Source organism: Vulpes lagopus, chromosome 19 (assembly GCF_018345385.1).
Source record: "Vulpes lagopus strain Blue_001 chromosome 19, ASM1834538v1, whole genome shotgun sequence".
Taxonomy (NCBI): domain Eukaryota; kingdom Metazoa; phylum Chordata; class Mammalia; order Carnivora; family Canidae; genus Vulpes; species Vulpes lagopus.
The window spans coordinates 838,132-856,313 of record NC_054842.1 but is presented as its reverse complement, the minus strand read 5'-3'; the positions used below and the strand labels follow the sequence as shown (position 1 = coordinate 856,313).

Below are 18,182 nucleotides of genomic sequence, written 5' to 3'. Positions count from 1 at the left end.
ATAAAAGCAGCCCCTCTCAGCTTCTTCTTTTTCTCTATAATGGTTTCTCTCCTTTGTCTTTCAGACTTGCCTTTAGTTTGGCCTTAGCCTGCAAGTCTCAAATTGCAATCCTTCTGCCATTCTCAAATAAATCTATTTTGCTGGTCAAGTAACTCCCTGTTATTTTTTTTTAAGATTTTATTTATTTATTCATGATAGACACAGAGGGAGAGGCAGAGACATAGGCAGAGGGAGAAGCAGGCTCCCAATGTGGGACTCGATCCTGAGACTGCGGGATCATGCGCTGAGCCAAAGGCAGACACTCAAGGGATAAGCCACCCAGGAGTCCCTAACTTACTGTGTTTTGTCAAGCTTGGCCATTTCTAACCTACATACTCACACAATTGCACAAAGAAGTCTTTGGATTTTGCATGTCAATTAAAAAAACAAAACGAAACAAAAAAGGTTAAAAGGAAAAAAAAAAAAACTAGATCCAAATCAGCTTTGCCACTGATTTCTGTGTAAATCTGGAGAAGCTATTACACATACAAGTGCATATAACATCCAATTTTTTTCTTACCTTTCCTTTCTATCTTTTCAGTAAAAATATTGGAGAATGATGGAATAGAACCAAATTTCTAAGACCTGCAATTCACTTATGTAATAACGAACCCATACAGTGTACAATACTGGTGCTATTAAGCTATGCCCCAGTTTCTGACTGTGGACCTAACAGAGCATCACACTCTAGAATATAATTTTGATTTATTTATGTTTTTTTGAGATTTTATTCATTTATTCATGAAAGACAGAGAGTGGCAGAGATAAGGAAGAGGGAAAAGTAGGCTCCATGCAGGAAGCCTGATGTGGGACTCAATCCCCAGACTCCAGGATCACGCCCTGAGCTAGAGGCAGATACTCAGCCACTTAGCCACCCAGGCATCCCTAAAATATACTTTTGAGATGTAATTTAACACACTAAGAATTTATATTGATATTGGGAAATAAGTAAGGAGCTATGGAAGAACCCACATACTAAAAAGACGGATCATTTGATGTTGAGAAAGGGTTCTACTTTCCATCTATTTGTGATCTAAAGACCTACAATACAGAAAGCACATCCTTTGAGTATTTTACTTTTCAGTATTTGTGTCAGATCATATTTTGCAAAAGTGGACATAACAGTATTTCCCATACCACAATTATTTCACAATATGTCCTTAGTGCTCCTGTCATTGGGAGGTAGGGGCCCTGTCTCCTTTCCTGAATCTAGGCAGGCTTGTGATTCACATGTAATTGATGAATATGGCAGGAATGCCATTAAGTGATTCCTGAGGCTATGTCAGAAAAAGTTTGTGTGACTTGTGTCTTCTGCTGAAAGACTCACACTGGAGTCCTGAGCAGTCATGAGGAAGTCCAAAACCTCAAGCCTTCCATGCTGCAAGGAAGCCCAATGCAGCCCACAAGGAGAGTTCCTGAGGTTTAATAGAGCTTCCCAGTTGATGCCTGGCTGTCCAAGTTTCCTAATCTTCTACCTCTAGAGACCTTCTGACTGCATCCTAACAACAGACCAGAGTTGCACGTACCCAGTTGTCTTCTTCCAAACTGCCTACCCTCAGAAACCGTGAGCATTTTATACTAGTAAGTTTGGGGGCAATCTGCACGCAGCATTAGGAAGTCACAGTTATCTGTGACTTAATCTGACTCTGTCTGCAGTTTTCCATCCAGTATTCTAGACTCCAGTAAACACCACTGATACAGATCAGGTTCTGAGGCCATACAGAAATACCAAATCTGACTTCTGATCCTTATCCTGAAGTCTCTGCCTAGAAGATCCCTTCTTTCTAATTGTCCTCTGTTCTAACCCTTCCATCCTTTGAGTTTTGGCTGAACCTTGCCAGAGCACCCCTACTACCTCTTGCTCTGACTGAGGAGTCTTCAAGCCCCACAGTCCCTGTACTCATCTGTATCATCAAGCTTGCATGCATGCATGTAGAGTAAGTGAAGTCTTATCCAATGAGACAAGCCCTTGAGGGTACAGTGAAGGTCCCCAGATTTTCCTCTCTTATCTCTGACATCTAACACAAGATACAACACATGGTAGGCACTTGAGATATGTTGAACGAATTAATTCTAAAGAGTCTCCACTGTTGTGGGCTGTATAGCCACGGGAGAGGGCATGTGTAGAGGAGAGGGTGGGAACTCACTCAAGCTGAGGATGCTGGGCAGGAGCACAGAAAAGATTTTTCCAGAGGAGGGCATGGGGCTGAGAGGAAGTCAATGAAAGGCAAACATTGGCTGAGGTTCTCCTACTATGTGCCAGGCTCCTACTGTGTGCCAGTTTCTCCTACTGGGTGCATAGGATATAGGAATACAGAAGGAACAAAATAACATCTCTTCTAAACTTAGTTTGCTCTAGCCCAAATGGTAATAACTCATCAATTAGAGCATTAGAAGTACATATGAGAAGAATAAAAATCTGCATACAAGGTCGGGATTTCTTCTCTAGTCTTTTCCAAACACGCATTTTTTTTTCTCCCTCTACATGTAAGTACATGCAGTTTTGAGTCTTGCTTCATCACTGCAACTTGAGCGTGCACCACTTACTTTGCACAAACACCCTTCACCCCACTTTTGAAGGCCCCGGGTTTCCCAGCTTCCCCCAAAGCATGTATGAGCATGGATCCAAAAAACTTTATCCAGACTTCTAATTATTTCCATAGGATAGATTTTTAATTTTTTTATTGCAAAAGCAATAATGTTTATTTTTATAAATTTACTTTTTCCCAACTATTTATTTGCTTTTTTCAGAGTTAGATATCATGAGACTCACATTTCTAGTGTCTTTAAACTTTTGGATGCTTGTCCCCCAGTGCTTGCACAGAGAAGAAGGTGGAGGGAGGGTCTAGATCCATGGGCACTCCTTGGGCTGCTGCTACGGCCCTCCCTCCAGGGGCTTCTTCTGCTGTGTCCTTTCTTATGGCTGTTCTTGTTCTTAACATCTTGGCTCTCCTAAATATCTACCTTTTTGAAGGTAGGAAGTTAGTTTATTCTCATGACCAGAGTCCAAAGAGATTTCTACATTCCACTTTTCCTTTCTTTGCAGTTCCCTGTGTAAAATCATACAGAAAATAGTATCTACACAAAATATAAATTCAAACCATACCAATGTGTATAAAGTAAAACAAAACAAAACAAAAAACCACGAAAGTTTCTCCTCCTGCTCTATTCCTCATAGCTATGTACTATTGATAATTTGGGGAATAGCCTTCCAACATGTTTTGAATGGATTATGAACTATACTCACATATATTAACACATTCACACAATTTTTAACATATTTCTCTCTAGATTTCCATCTTTATTAGCTTGTCACAGACATGCGTCCATATAAATACATACCAGGCACAGCCCTGGTCAATGTACCAAGTATTGAGTCTATCTTACTATTTATCGGAAGAACTTCATTATTTTACATGCTTATTCCCTTCATGACAGGCATTTAGGGTTTTTTGCAATATCTCATTAAGTCTAGATGCATGTATTTTGCAGTATTTAGAATTGCTGCTTAGTGGATTCATGTGTGGGATCCAGGAGGTAACAGAAGGACCTGGATGAAGGGCTAACTTAACTCTCCCACACAGAGAACTAGAGCTCACATCTTCTTCAGGTGTCCTTACTGACCTGAGCAGCACCATCTTTGACTCTATGAAATTGTTTTGGAAACAAGATGTGTCTTCTCAAACTAAATTTCATATTTTCACAAGTGAGGATAAGTGCTTTTGTGTATAATTACATGTTAGTCATTTCCATTTCTTCTCAACTTATTCTCCATGGCCTGTGCTCAGTTTTCGATGAGATTGTTTGGGTTCTTATTGCTTGCTCTACAAGGATGAAACATTTATTACATTTGTCACAAATGTTTATTTCCGGGTTATTTTATGCTTTTTAATTTTGCTCACAGTGTTTGTTGCACAGAATGAATAACATATATTTGGTTAATCTTTATAATTATTCTCATTTAGAAATGCTGCTAAGATATTCAACTGCAGGCTGAATTTATGCTTTTCATTATTTATTTATCAATGCTTTTCTTTTAATATTCATTCAGAAATTTTTATGATATGGAGAGATATAATTCAATTTTATACCCAAACAGCCAACTTCCTAAATCTAGCTATTGACCTATTTGGCTCTTTCTCTGCTTGCCATTCTGCCTTTACCAATATAATAAGCTCTGGAGGTCAGAATCTATTCCAGAGATCTCTATCTTACCTATCATGGCAGACTGAATGTGGTAACAAATTCTTTGACATGTGTCCCTTTAGGAAGTTGAGTCTAATTTTTGTCTCCTTCAATATGGGCTTGAGACTTGTCTCTAACTGACAAAATGGGGTTGGGCTGAATAAGCTTATACACTGTGCATCACTCATGATCACTCTTGGAGAACTGGTCAAGGCACATGCAATCTGTCTACCTTGAGTCCACCAGCTGTGAGGAAGCCCCATGGAGACGCCAAGTGTAGGCACTCGAGGTGAGGTGACGGTCCTAGCTGGGTCCAGCCTTCTAGTGAACCCAGCCCAGGAACGTAAGGTATGGAGCAAAGAAGCCCCCAGTGACTCCTGCCCCAGCCATTGGAGTCTTCAGAGCTGAAACCCCAAACATTATGGAGCACAGGCAAGGCATCTCTGCTGTGCCTTCTCTGAATTTCTAACCCACATATCTATGAGCACTAAGTCTGGGCGTAGTTTATTATGAACAGTCGATAACTAGAACAATCTGTCAATTATTTGCTAGTAATTAGAACCTTAGAGCTCCAATGAATGTGAGGTTGTCTTTATTGTGATAAAAAGACACAACAAAATTTACCATCTTAACCATTTTCATGTACAAAGGTCAGTAGTGTTAAGCTATATTCACATTGTGAATTAGATCTCTGCTACTATGTTGAATCAAAGTGGTGAGAATGGGCATCCCTGTCTTATTCTTGATCTTAGAGGAAAAGCTTTCAGCTTTTCACTGTTGAGTGTGATGTTAGCTGTGGGCTCATCATATATGGTTTTTATTATGTTGAAATATATTCTCCTTTTACTCACTTTGTTGAGTTTTTATCATAAATTGACATTGAGGGGTGCCTGGTTGGCTCAGTTGTTTAAGTGTTGCCTTTGGCTCAGGTCATGATCCTGGGATCCTGGGACTGAGCCCCACATTGGGCTCCCCTCTCAGCAGAGAGTCTTCTTCTCCCTCTGACCCACTCACCCCACCTTTCTGCTGTGCTCTGCTCTCTCTAATAAATAAACAAAATATTTTAAATAAATAAATAAATGTTGAATTTTGCCACATACATCTGTATTTTTCTGCTTCTTTTGAGATGATCTCTATTTTTTTTTTTTTTTTACAATTTTTCTCTATTTTGTTAATGTGATACATCACATTGATTTGCAGATACTGAACCATCCTTGCATCCAGGAACAAATCCCACCTAATCATGGTGTGGGATCCTTTTAATGTATTGTTGATTCTGGTTTGCTAATATTCTGTTGAGGATTTTTACCTATAAGTTCAAGGATTTTGTGATTTTCTTTTCCTGTGGCATCCTTGTATAGTTCTGACATCACTGTAGTGCTTGCACTATGCAATGAGTTTGGAAGTGTTCCCTCCTCCTCCCCCTCCTCCTCCTCTTCTTCTTCTACTTTTTTGGAATAGTTTGGGAAGGACTGACATTAATTCTTCCTTAAATCTGGTAGTGAAGTCATCTGGTCTTGGACTTCTGCTTGCTGGGAAATTCTAGAATTTTTTCATTTTGCAAATCTGAAATTCCATACCCATTAAACAATTCCTCCTTTTCCTTATCTCCCATCTCCTAGTAACCACTGATCTATATTTTGTATCTATGTATTTAACTCTTCTGAGAACCTCATATAAGTAGAATCATACAGTACTCTTCTTATAACTGGCTTATTTCACTTAGTAAAATTATTCAAGGTTCATTCATGTTGTAGTATGGGCCAGAATTTTCTTCCTTCTTAAGCCTGAATAATATTCCATTGTATGTCTATACCACATCCTTTTAAATCAATTTATCCATCAATGGACACTTGGGCTGCATCCTTGGGTTCTACCTTTTGGTCTCTGCTATTAACATGAGTGTGCAAGTATCTCTTCAAGATTCCACTTCCAATTCTTTTGGATATATACTCAGAAATGGGATTGCTGAATCATATAGTAATTCTGTTTTTTTTTTTTTTTTTTGAGGAACCTCCATGCTATTTTCAATAACAATTGCACCATTTTAAAGTCCCACCAACAGTGCACAAGAGTTTCAATTTCTTCACATGCTGGCCACCACTTACTTTTTAAAATTTTATTTTATAGTAGCCATCCTAATGGGTGTAGTTTTGATGCTTAGTTTCAGTATCCGGGAGGACAAGCCCTCCTTCATTCTTCTTCATTAAAAAAAAAAAAATGGTATCACAGCTTGATTATTCTTTCATGAAGTTTTGAATAATTGTGTCAAGTTCAAAAGGCAATTATAACATATGGATTCTGACTTAAATGGTATTAAACTTATAAATTAACTTGCTGAAAATAATGTCATCTTATTATTATGGAGTGTTCTTATCCAAGAGCATGGTATTTTTTTCTATTTATTCAAGCTCTCTTTTTCCTTGAGTAAAATTCTATATATTGTACAGCTCCTATATATTTCTTGTCAAAATTATTTCTAGATATCTCTTACTTTGATTGTTTTGCTAATGCCACACCAGAACGAGGTGAGCCCAGGTAACAAGGAAGGCCCAGGGGCAGGCACACTGAACTTTAAAGGAAGGGGTCCAATAATGGCCAAGCTGAGCCTTGAAGGAGATTAGCAGGAGGTGCCAACCAATATAGAGAGGGGCATGAAAGCATGTAGTGTGCACGTGCCTCTGTGTGTGTGTGTGTGTGTGTGTGTGTGTGTGTGTGTGTGTGTGTGTGTTGGGGGCAAGAATGGCCCAGTGTTCTGGGAACCCAGAGAGGTGAATCTGGAATGAATCTGGAAGGTGGACAGGACTGTCATTGACAGCCTGCTATCTTCTCCAGGCAGCCTATCCTATTTTACTGGAGAGGAAGAGCCAATGAAAGGCTTTGAGATGAGGAGCACTGAGCCAGAGGTGTGCTTTAGAAATCTCAGTCTTCAATAGTCCTAGAGGATGGAAGTGAGAAGCACATGGAAGCAGACTTTGCAGGAAGCTGCTGAGAGAACGCGGAAGGAGGTGAGTGTCTAGACAGGACTAATGGTGGAAGAGATGCAAGGGAGAGGTAAAAAAGAATACTGAGAAGAAAAGAAATCTGCTGACAAGGAAGAGGTAGGAGCCTAAGAAGCAAACAGTTTCGTGCATGGCTCTCTGGGTCACCATGTGTCATCACCAGGAACAGCAAGGCCAGGGAGCTAGAGGGCCTGGAAGAGACCAACGGGGGGGTTTCCTGAGGCTGATACTTACAATGGAGATGCTAACAGGCACATGGATAGACAAAGCTGAGCCTTGGGAAGTCTTAGGGATAGAGCAAGAAATCTGGGAGCCAGCTGCATATATAAATCACAGTTTGGTTAGTTCAGATATGGGGAGTATGAAAAACAGTGGGCTCCTGCTAAGGCTCAGTCCATTCTCAGTCAGAAAAGGCCTCACAAGTGAAATCAAGGAGGGGAAGAAAGAGTCAGAGAAGAGAGAAGTGCACGGTCAGGACTGTGCTCCCAAGACATCCTCCTGGCTAAGTCACAGCACAGTGGAGACAGAGTCCATTTGATTTGTGCCCCAAGAAACAATGAAGTTCACCTGCATTTCACTCTCTAAGAAAAGCACCAACTTATGTCTTAAGAGAGATAGAGTCCAACTCTCTGGAATATATTTTTGAAATATATAAAGTTCTGAATACAAATTACAGGAAGACCAGCATTTCTGGGCAGCATTGAAGGAGACAAGACATTTGCATCTTCTGGGAAAAGTGTCATGCTGAGAGCAACAAGAGAGCAAAGTGCCCACAAGGTCTCTCTGGGTCACCTGCTGTCCTATTTAGTTTATTTTGATGCTCTCTATAAATGTCTGGGGCCTATGGCATTTAGTGGAAACAGATTTTCCCCTCTGATCACTCTATGTTCTGCAGGAGATTTCTGTTCTGGACTTTTCTAGGCACACAACTCCCTGGCCTGGCCTAAGCCTACTTTCCCTTCCCCCACACCATGGGTCACAGATTGCTGACTTGCTGTAGGCACTATCCTCCAAGGAAACCACCAAAAAGCACAGATGGAGAAATGACCTAATTACATTTTGTACTCCTTGGGGTTTGTTCCAAAGTGGAAGTGTCTGCATCTGTTTGTCCCACTATTGCACAGAATATATTATTGTCCTAAGCATTATGCTAGGTACTAGCAATGCCAGGAAAACTGAGTGTCATGTGTAGCAAAGCATGAACTTTAGACACAACCACAGAAACAAACAAACCCTATGCATGTGCAGAGGCCCTGCAACTAGCAGTAAAAGGTCACAGAGCAGGTTGTGTATCTTCTTTAGGTCTCAGCCCACCAAGTATATAACGGGGGCATCGCAGGAGGTTGCTAAGGAAATGAAATGGAACAATACACACATTTCAAATCTTCACCCCTCCTCTCCCTTGTTCTTCCTTTCCCTTGCTTTCCTGGGAGAGAGATATGGATAATATAGTAAGATATAAGCAGTAGAAGGCATCCATTGGTTATACTAGTAACATTCATGACAAGCTACAAAAAAAAAGCTCTACAAGCTTTATTCTGGCCTCCAGACTTGAGCTCACTCTGCTTCTCCAAATTCAAATTCATTCACTCCCCTCCACTTCATCCAGAAACCAGAACTGTGAGGCTGCCCCTCTCAATGCAGCCAACCTGGCTTTGCTGTGAGGTGCCAGTGGGTACAATTCCTCACCTCAGAGAGAGTGAAAAGTGAAGGTCTACCATACGTGGAGTGGTGTCCATGTCCAGCCCTGAGAGCCAAATCCTGAGGTCAGGAAGGCTAGAAGACTCATTGGTGTCATAGGTCCAGTCGGGCCAGCTGCTGGCGTCTGAAATATCTGCAGCCCTGCAGAAGTGAGGTCATCCCTCAGCCTGGGTATGGGCCTGGGCTTGGCTCTCCATGGACCCCTGTATCACTCACCCCTTACTGCCCAGCCCCCAGCCCCAATTTCCACTAAAGTGCTAATGCCTCCAGAGCCCATGGCTGCCTCTAACCCACTTCTCTGGTACTCACATTCACTGTAGCAAAGGGAAAGTGGGGCACCATGTGCCCCATCAAGATTCACTGTTCCCTGCTCTCTCAGCTGGTCAGGTCTCTGCCACCTGCCACATCCACAGTCTGGAAATTCATGGTCATCACTGAGCACTTCTAAAGTAGGCTGATCTCACCTTGACACTGCCACTCCTCAGTCCTTGCATGCAGAGAGCACACAAGCATTCAAGGCCTCTAGGCCCTTGCTTAGAAGATGGAAAGACCCTTTCTTGGTCTAACAATGTTCCAGAGAGGTCACACAACTTTTTCTCTGGAGTGCACAGGACAAGCCCGGGAGCATGAAGCCTGAGTTTGGGGTGGCCTGTCAGGAGTCGAAGCTGAGCTCCCAATCTGCAGAAGCACAGAAACTCAAGGCTGTGGAGCCTGGGGCAAGAGTCAGGAACTGTGCTGTGGGAAGGCCTTCAGAAGCCATCAGAAGAATCTACTGGTTCACCTGGATGCCTAAGGGCCTGGGGTCCCTTCCACCAGGCAGTTTCTCCAGCCCTAGAAGTAAGCCTAAAATCAGACATATCTTGCAATTCTAGGTTGGACTGGCAATTTCTGAGGGTCATCAGAAACTGCAGGTACCAAGGTACACTGGAATAGGTAGAGCACAAGATATGGGGAGGCAAGACAGTTCTAGACGGGTTATAGGTTGGCTAACTCATCCCTTATCAAGGGGTCACCGGGAAACCCTTTGCTCGTACCATCTGTGAGTTTGGTAACTATAGTCCTGGGTGCACAGAGCAGCTGGAGACAGGCAGTGCTGAACTCTGAGTGGAACAGAATGGCAGTGGACCATTGATGGGAGGTAGTCTTTTCCTGCAGAGGAGCTCCCAAATGAAGGAATGCAAAAAACTATAGGAATGGAGGAGGGAGGCACCAGCCAGGTGTGGCATTCCAAAGCATGAACTTTCCAAAATAGAATGCTGGTGTTATGAAGTTCTTGAACACAGGGAAATACCTCTGCTCTGGCAAAGAAACAGGGTGTTTGAGGCTGGACCATGGTCAAACTCCAATGGAAAGAGGGTGCCACCATGCTGATCACACCTTGCGCTAGAGCCACTTACTGAGCTGACATGTGCTGTAAGGCCCTGTCGGCCTGCAGTAATTACTACAGAGTAATTACTGGATCTGGAATGGAAGTACATGCTTGGGACTCAGAAACCTGAAGCATGTTTCTTTTTTCCTGGAAGGGTACTTGGGAAATCAGCTATTCAAGGTCTCCTATCAGGAAAGGAAACTGCATTATTCTGCACATTTTGAGTCAACAAATATACTTTTCCTTTTGCTTTAGAATAGACTATGATGTTCCAAAAACATTCAATGTTCCTATTCATAACTAATATAGCTACACCAAGAAATACTCAGATTAACCATCGCGCCAATGAACATCATGCAAGAGGATCCCAACAAGAAGGGTCAAAGGGAATCACCGAAGGATGAAGACTGTCAAATCAGCAGCTCCCCTTATTCTGAATCACTGAGTGGAACACGGTTGCATGGCCTTTGCCCCTCCCAGAGGCAGTAGGAACAGAATTTCAAGAGCCTTGATGATCTCATTCAATAAAGAACAACAATGTGGTTGCCCGATGTATAAAGGGGGGGTACTTATGTTCATGGCTTTAAAAAATTATCAATATAAAAATAAAAGGCAGAGAATGAACTTAGAAATAGCAAAACAGATGATTCCCCTTTACTTACAATCGGGTTTCAACCAGAAGTCCACGTTTGGGAGGGAGTTTAGTGCACTGTACTACACTGGAGTGCTGATAATAAATGTGCTGTGTCTCTGGGTTTAGTGTAGAAAGAAAAGCTATGAAATAGTATGCATATTAATTAATCTGCTCATAGCTCTTTGTGGAAGAACTGCTTGTACCAAAGGACACTATGGGAAAGGAAAGGGATTGGGGGAGAAATGTGAAAATAAGTTGCAGGCAGGCAAGAGACACTGGGACACATTTCAGAACTGAGCTGGGAGTGCTGGGCTCAGCCAGTGCAGGGCTCCATCCACCATCTGTGTGCACACAGGGGCTACAGGAGATCTGGAGCAGCTGAGTGGTTCTTAAAACACATCCAAGGATGTCTGAGTTACCAGCACAGGCCAGGCCCTATGCACACTCTCAACTTTCCTGACTGCCCTCCAGGACGTGGCCCCATTATTCCAACTGGTAAGCTCCAGGTCCCTTCTAAAGGAAACACATAGGGGAAGGTGCCAAGGCTGAGATTTCTGATAGGAGGCTGCCTACACAAATGCGCCCCCTTATCTGTGGTTTCACTTTCTGCAGTTTTAGTTACACACTACCAGCTGAGGCCTGGAAGCAGGTCATCCTTCTGACACACAGTAAGAAGGTCCACAGCAGCCTACATCACAATGCCTACCCCATTCAGCCCACCTCTCCTCGCCTCATCACATGGGCATTTTATCATTTCACAGCATCACAGGAAGGGTGAGTACAGTCTCGTAAGATATTTAGAGAGAGACCACATCCACATAACTATTACTACAGTATACTGCTATAATTATTCTATTTTATTATTAACCATTGTTGTTAATCTCTTACTGTGCCTGACAGACTAAACTTTAACATAGATATGTATGTATAGGAAGAAAGCAAAATTTATACAGGGTTTGGTACTATCCAGTGTTTCAAGCATCTGGGTGCTGTGAACACATCCCCTGCAGCTAAGGATGAACTACTGTTCTTTATTTATTTTTTTAAGATTTTATTTATTTATTCATGAGAGACACACAGAGAAAGAGGCAGAGACACAGACAGAGAGAGAAGCAGACTCCATGCAGGGAGCCCAATGTGGGACTTGATCCCAGAACTCCAGGATCACACCCTGGGCCGAAGGCAAGCGCTAAACCACTAAGCCACCCAGGCATCCCAGTACCTTATTTAAAGGCAATTTTGACACTGCAAATAATAAAATAATTGATAAAAATCTATGGCAGGTGGTGTTGGACATCCTCAGGGTCTCCTCTAATTCTACTGGCTTTCCTAGCCCTGTTCCAGGACTTAAGCCCACTAGGACCCCCAAAATAAAACTTCTTATTTCAAACACCTACACCAACTGAGAGCCTGTATCACCAAGTCTGAGGATAATGTCATATCAATAAGTTAAAACCTGCATATTGTAGGTGCCCCTGGGTGGCTCCATGGGTTAAGTGTCTGACTCTTGATTTCACTTCAGGTCACGATCTCAGGGCCATGAGATCCAGCCTCAAGTTGGGCTCTGTGCTGGGTGCAGAGCCTGTTTGAGATTATTCTGTCTCTCCCTCTCTCCCCTTCCTTCCTTGCTCACACTCGCTGTCCCTCTCTCTCTCTCTCAAAAGAAAGAAAGAAAGAAAGAAAGAAAGAAAGAAAGAAAGAAAGAGAAATCCTGCATATTGTACACATGGCAGAAAGGGGAGTTTATGTAACATTTTTTTCTTTGCTTCCCTATGCAGAAGTGAAGCTCCAGAATATTTGAAGTAAAATATTTTTTCTCCTTCAGAAGTATCTTTAAAGTTCAGGCAATGGAATAAAACATTTGTAGTTCTAATTGTCTGAAATGTTTGTTTTTTTGTTTTGTTTTGGACACTGACATTCCTCAATCAAGAGGATTAAAGAAGAAACAGAAGGGAGGCACATTTGAAAGTGGCTAACCAATGAGTCTGAAGGTTTAAGAAGCAATAATTTTTTATGATACGAATCTAAACTAAACTGGCCCTTTCTGAAAGACTGACCTTGTATTCAGGAACTACCTTCATTCCCTCTTCCATGGGGTTACACCCCTAAATGCCACCACATTATAGAATTATAAAGACCTAAGTTTCAAATGACTGTGAATAATACAAGAATCGATTAAGAACTAAAACCTCAAAATGTTTCACATCGACTAAACATTGATTTGAACCTCCAGGGCAAAACTTCCCATCTCTCTGGAATAATGTTAACTGAACTCCTAGATAAATTTTTCTCATGCGAGTAAATATCTAAAGCTGTCCACTGGGCTGGTCCGAAGTATGCTTCCAGAAGCAGCTTCTACCTTCTGTATTTTCTGTGCATGTGTATTGTTTCCTGTTTGTGTTATGCTTGGTTGGTTCTGTATCTTGGATCTCAGAGTTCATTTGTTGCTCTTGGGCTTCAGTATTTTATGTAATGCAACTTAACAGATTATTTATCATCAAACAATTTAAGATGACTAGGATTTTTGATCTAAGCAACATTTGTACCTTAAATCACCATGTGCTTTGGTGCTTTGTGGCTTGTTGATAACCGCTATTAAAATATTTTCTCCTAGAGAACATGCATCATGTAATTTTTATAATGTGATATGAGTCAAAACTGAGTTGTGTTACGGATATATTTCTGCTCACAGTCTTTCCTGTATATTCCCTCTAAACCCCACCTGACATGAACATCTATACCACTCAGGCACATTCCTACAGGAGGACGCAGGCCCGCGTGGAGGAACACACGCTGTCCTCACTCTGGCTCTTGCTGAGGATGCAGGTGCAGAGCAGGGCCTGGTCCGGAGCTCTCCGAGGGCCATGGGGATGCAAATGCACCCCAAGAGACTGCAACTAAGATACTCAAATGTTCTCAACTCTAAGTCCTCCCTGTTTAAAAAACTGTGCCAACCATAACCATTTTGTTTTCAAAATCCTGGAAAAAACAGGATGAAAAGAAATAGACGGTCAGAAAAGGTAAGTGAGCAAACTAAGATCACCCAAGAAGCAAGTGGCAGAACCCAGAGTTTGAAACCTAAGTCTCCTCACAGGCCCTCCAGAAAAGGCGGTGGGGAGGGCAGCCACAGACACAGCAAAATCCCAAATGTGTATCCTCATTCCCTCCCCCTGCATCCTCAGCTGAAATCCAGTACACTGGCTGGCCAATAAAATGTAGGCATCAATTGTGGCCCAGTGCCTAAAAGAGTTACCCAGCCCCTTCTTAAAACATACTTATGAACTTCAGGAATAACTGGAAATGTCTTAGTATCTTGCACAGTGCATGTTGAAAAATCACATTTGTTAAAACCACCTGCTACTACCTTCATTCTTCTAACTCTGGTGACATGGGTAAGAACCCGGTCAGCCTACCTTTAAAATTTGGAATTTTTAATATATGCATATCTTCAATGTTTTTGCTTTTTTAACACGTTGGCCTAATGTCTCCATTGTAGTGACGCCAGGCCAAGAGCTATGGCTCAAATACCACCTCATTTCAGCCTGTTTTCGGCAAAACAGCCTCAAGACTTCTCATTGAATGAACAAGTTGTCTTGCTACTCAGCCCTGCTGCTTTGCTGATGCTGACAAAGGAACACCCTACCCTTCAATCCTTGTCACCTTCATCCACTCATTCCAAGAATCTTGCTGGTAATGTCAAGTCTGCTCAAGCTAGAGGTCAGTATTGCAATTGGCCCGTGTTGGTCATGAACATCTCCAGTGCGCAATGGGGGCCCTGCAAAGGCCAAAATGAGGGGCTTAAGGCTATGTTGGTACCATGGAAAGACAAGGTGTTATTTTAACCTGCTCACTTACAGGATGGTTATTCATATTGCAAAAGGTTAACTAAGGATGCCTTTAAATAATGCACTTTTTAAAGGTATTCAAAAGTCTGAATCCTCCAAGAACGCTGACAATTTTTAGGAGCAGCTTTTATAAAAAGGAAGGCACAGAGGTGGCAGGGTGGGAGGGAGCCATGTAGGAATGGGGGCAGCGGGAGCACCTTCCCATTGTCTCTGGAGGCCTCACCATGCTATTTCTCTCCAGCCAACAGAAACCACATTTTGACTCAAATCTGAGCAAGCAAGAATATCTCCCTAGAGGGTGCATCAGATGTGACTGGTGTGATGACCAAACATTTTCTAATTGAGAGATGAAATATTCAGTACTGCTCATAAACCCCAGAATAGCACCGACTAGTGTCTTAGATAGAAAACTTACATAAGAAAATACCTTTTTATTCTCTTATGACAGAAATAACTCCCTAGAATATACGGGTCAGAGTTAATGAGAAAGATGAGTCAAGTCCAGTGTGTAACACTTTTAATTTATGTCATGCTAAATGTGGAATAAATTAATTGCTTATGATTTATGGATTGAGTTTAAAGTTTTTGCCAAAAATCAAATAATTATTTTGCCTCTCCTGGTTCAGCTTGAATCCAGTTTATTCCCTGCACATCAACTGGTATGAGCCAAATCCAATGGTTTCAAATGTTTCTTTTTCTCAGGATCTGGATTTCTCCTCCCTCCTTCAATCCCCCTATGTCTCAAGGAATGTCAGTAGGTTTTCTTTTATTACCACAAGATGGAAATGGGAGTGTCTTCATTTCTACTTTAACATCATCTAGGTTATAATAGAATCATTTAAAGCAGTCTTTTCTGATGATAGGTGAAAATGGGACAAAACGTCATTAGCTGGAGCTACATGAGAATGCGTTTAGAGGTGAGGTGGGCTTGGAAGGGGTCTTTATTTATTTTTCTTATTTATTTATGATAGTCACAGAGAGAGAGAGAGAGAGAGAGAGAGAGAGAGGCAGAGACACAGGCAGAGGGAGAAGCAGGCTCCATGCACCGGGAGCCCGACGTGGGATTCCATCCCGGGTCTCCAGGATCGTGCCCTGGGCCAAAGGCAGGCGCCAAACCGCTGCGCCCCCCAGGGATCCCGGAAGGGGTCTTTAAATACTTCATCAAACTAGGCCTCCAAAGCCCTGAGGAGGGGTGACTAAAAGAGATCAGGGTAAAGGGTCAGTGAGTGTGGTGCTGGATGGAGGGTACATTGGGGGTTCAGTATATTGTTCTCTCAACTCTGGTGTACCATTGAAATTTTCCATGATAAAAAACAAAAACAAAAAACTTTACAAACAGATTTTTCCATTTTCTGCCTTTTCTTTAACAAGGCCCTCTCGGTTCTGGCGATTCCATTCTCATGCAGTAGGCGGGGGTGGGGTGGGAGAGGGCACCGGACCAGCTGCAAGCCCATATTTATTTGCTCCTTGCAAAGGGGCTGGGGTTTTGGAGAGAGGAGGGCTCTTCCTCACAGCCTCTCGCAGGCTTGGCACCTGTGGTCTGATCCCCAAAAAGCCACTGCACACAACCACCAGGCACACACGGTATGCGATAATTCACTCGAAGGTTTGGCTCTGGTTACTTCCTGCCCTAGCCAGGGGGGACATCAGCCTGCTGGGGGCCACCGTGAGGATCTTGAGTCGGACCCTCCCCCCCGGAGGACCGCAGCCAGCTCCAACGCGGGCTGTCCTGGCGATCACACCGCAGCCAGGAAAAGTTGGCTCGCTCTGGGGTTTGCTGCCAGGCTGCTCACCCACAGGCTGAAGGTCTGCGCAGCCCGCCTCTCCCTCCGCTTCTGACTACACCCTCGGGCCAGGGGGAGGGACGCGGAAAGAGGCGGACACGAGCACGCACCACCGCCCGAGCCCGATTGCAACGAGAAAACCGAGCCACCGAGCCGCCCGGCCGCTGCCCCTCAACCGGCCAAGCCTCGGCTGTGTCCGCTGCGCTGCGCCCCGGGACCGGCCAGGGACCGCGCGGACACCAAGCCCGGCCCCCGGCCCCCAGCCCCGCGGCGCCGGCGCAGCTGACGCCGCAGAAGGGCTGCGCTCCCCGAAGTCTGGCTGCCAGGGCCTGGCTCTGCGGGCAAGGGGAACCTGACCCCCCCACCCACTAGGGAAAGAAGGCGACCCGATAACGCCTTCCCCTGGCCTCTCCGAAAAGCCAGGCGGCCCCACCGGCGGCCTCCCCGAAGCAAGGCTGCAAGCGCCCGCTCCATCGGAGTCCGGCAGAGAACGCCCGGGCGACCAAAGCCCCTTCCCTCGGAAAAGTGCCCAACTCCGCGGGTGTCCGTCCCCCTCTCCGCAGCTCGGAGAGCGCACGCCCAGGGCCAGAGCCCACGCCTGGGGAAATCGGGACTCGAACTTGATCCCCCAAAGCGGTGCACGCGTGCACGCGGCCCCCTGCCTGGGCCGGGGCTGCGGCTCCCAGGGACCAGCACTCGCGGACGTCCCGGCCCGGGGCTGGGAGTCCCCATCCCCGCGCGCTCGCGCCCCCGCCTTCCTTCTCCCCTTCGCTGGGCGAGGGCATGCCACGCCGGTTTACCTTCCCGGCCCCATCCGGACCTCGGGCCCCAGCACCAGCCGGCCTCTTCTGGGTCGCTCGGGGGGTCGCCCGAAGCCGCAGAGCCACTGCCCGCCGTGCGCCCTCACGGCCTCGGGCGGTCCCGCTCCACCGCGCCCCCGGGCCCGGGTCTCACTAGCTCCCGCCGACTTTGCGCAACAGCCCCTCGCGCCGCCGGGGCGCCCAGGGCGGCGAGACGCCAGGCTGCAGCCGGGGCTCACAGCACCCGGCCCCGGCCCCGGCCCCCGCATCTCCGCGCCCGCTCTGCGCTCCCCGCGCCTCCCAGGTCGCGCCGCCGCGACCCCCGGACTCACCGCGGGCCCCGCGCCGCCGCCGGGTCTGCGCGCTCCGAGGCGGAGCCAGGGCGCCCTCCGCGCGCGCCGCCCCCGCCCCCGCCCCCGCCCCCCGGCCCCCGGCCCCCGCCCCCGGCCCCGCCGCCGCCTCCTGGCCCCTCGGTCCGCCCGCGCTGCGGGGGCGTCGGGACTCACCTCCCGGACAAGGTGACCCGGCCAGTGCGCCCCGGCGGCCGCCCGCGCGTCTCCGGAGCCAGCGAGCGTGCGGGGCGCGGGCGGGGCGGCGCCCGCCTCTGCTCCGGCTGCCGGCGCCCTCCGGGGCCCGCCCCCGCCTCCCGGCGCCGCTCCCCGCCCGGAGCTCGCCGCCCGCGCCCCGCTGCCCCGCTGCCCCGCGCGCGAGGGCGCCGGGTAGGGGCCGCGGGGAGCTGCGCGGAGGCGACGGGGCGGAGCTCGCGGGTGCGGGGAGACCCCGCGGCGCGCACTCGGCGGGCGGGGGGCGGGGGCGTCCCGGG

At 45.8% G+C, this 18,182-nt stretch overlaps 1 protein-coding gene across 4 annotated transcripts in view; it reads right to left on the bottom strand.

Moving 5' to 3' along the window:
• The window catches only part of SYNDIG1 (synapse differentiation inducing 1), a 186,040-nt gene extending 168,051 nt beyond the window's left edge, over positions 1 to 17,989 (bottom strand). Inside the window, exon 1 of one of the 4 annotated variants that reach the window (XM_041734632.1) lies at positions 17,866 to 17,989. Coding sequence is in view for 1 of the 4 variants with exons in the window: in XM_041734631.1 (XP_041590565.1) it covers positions 17,360 to 17,373 (14 nt within the window). In the remaining 3 variants the exon portion in view is untranslated. Of the gene's footprint in view, positions 1 to 17,359; positions 17,614 to 17,691; positions 17,729 to 17,865 lie in introns of those variants that run through there. The other 3 variants (XM_041734633.1, XM_041734635.1, XM_041734631.1) reach the window with 3 other exon arrangements.
• Positions 17,990 to 18,182: the final 193 nt, after the last annotated feature.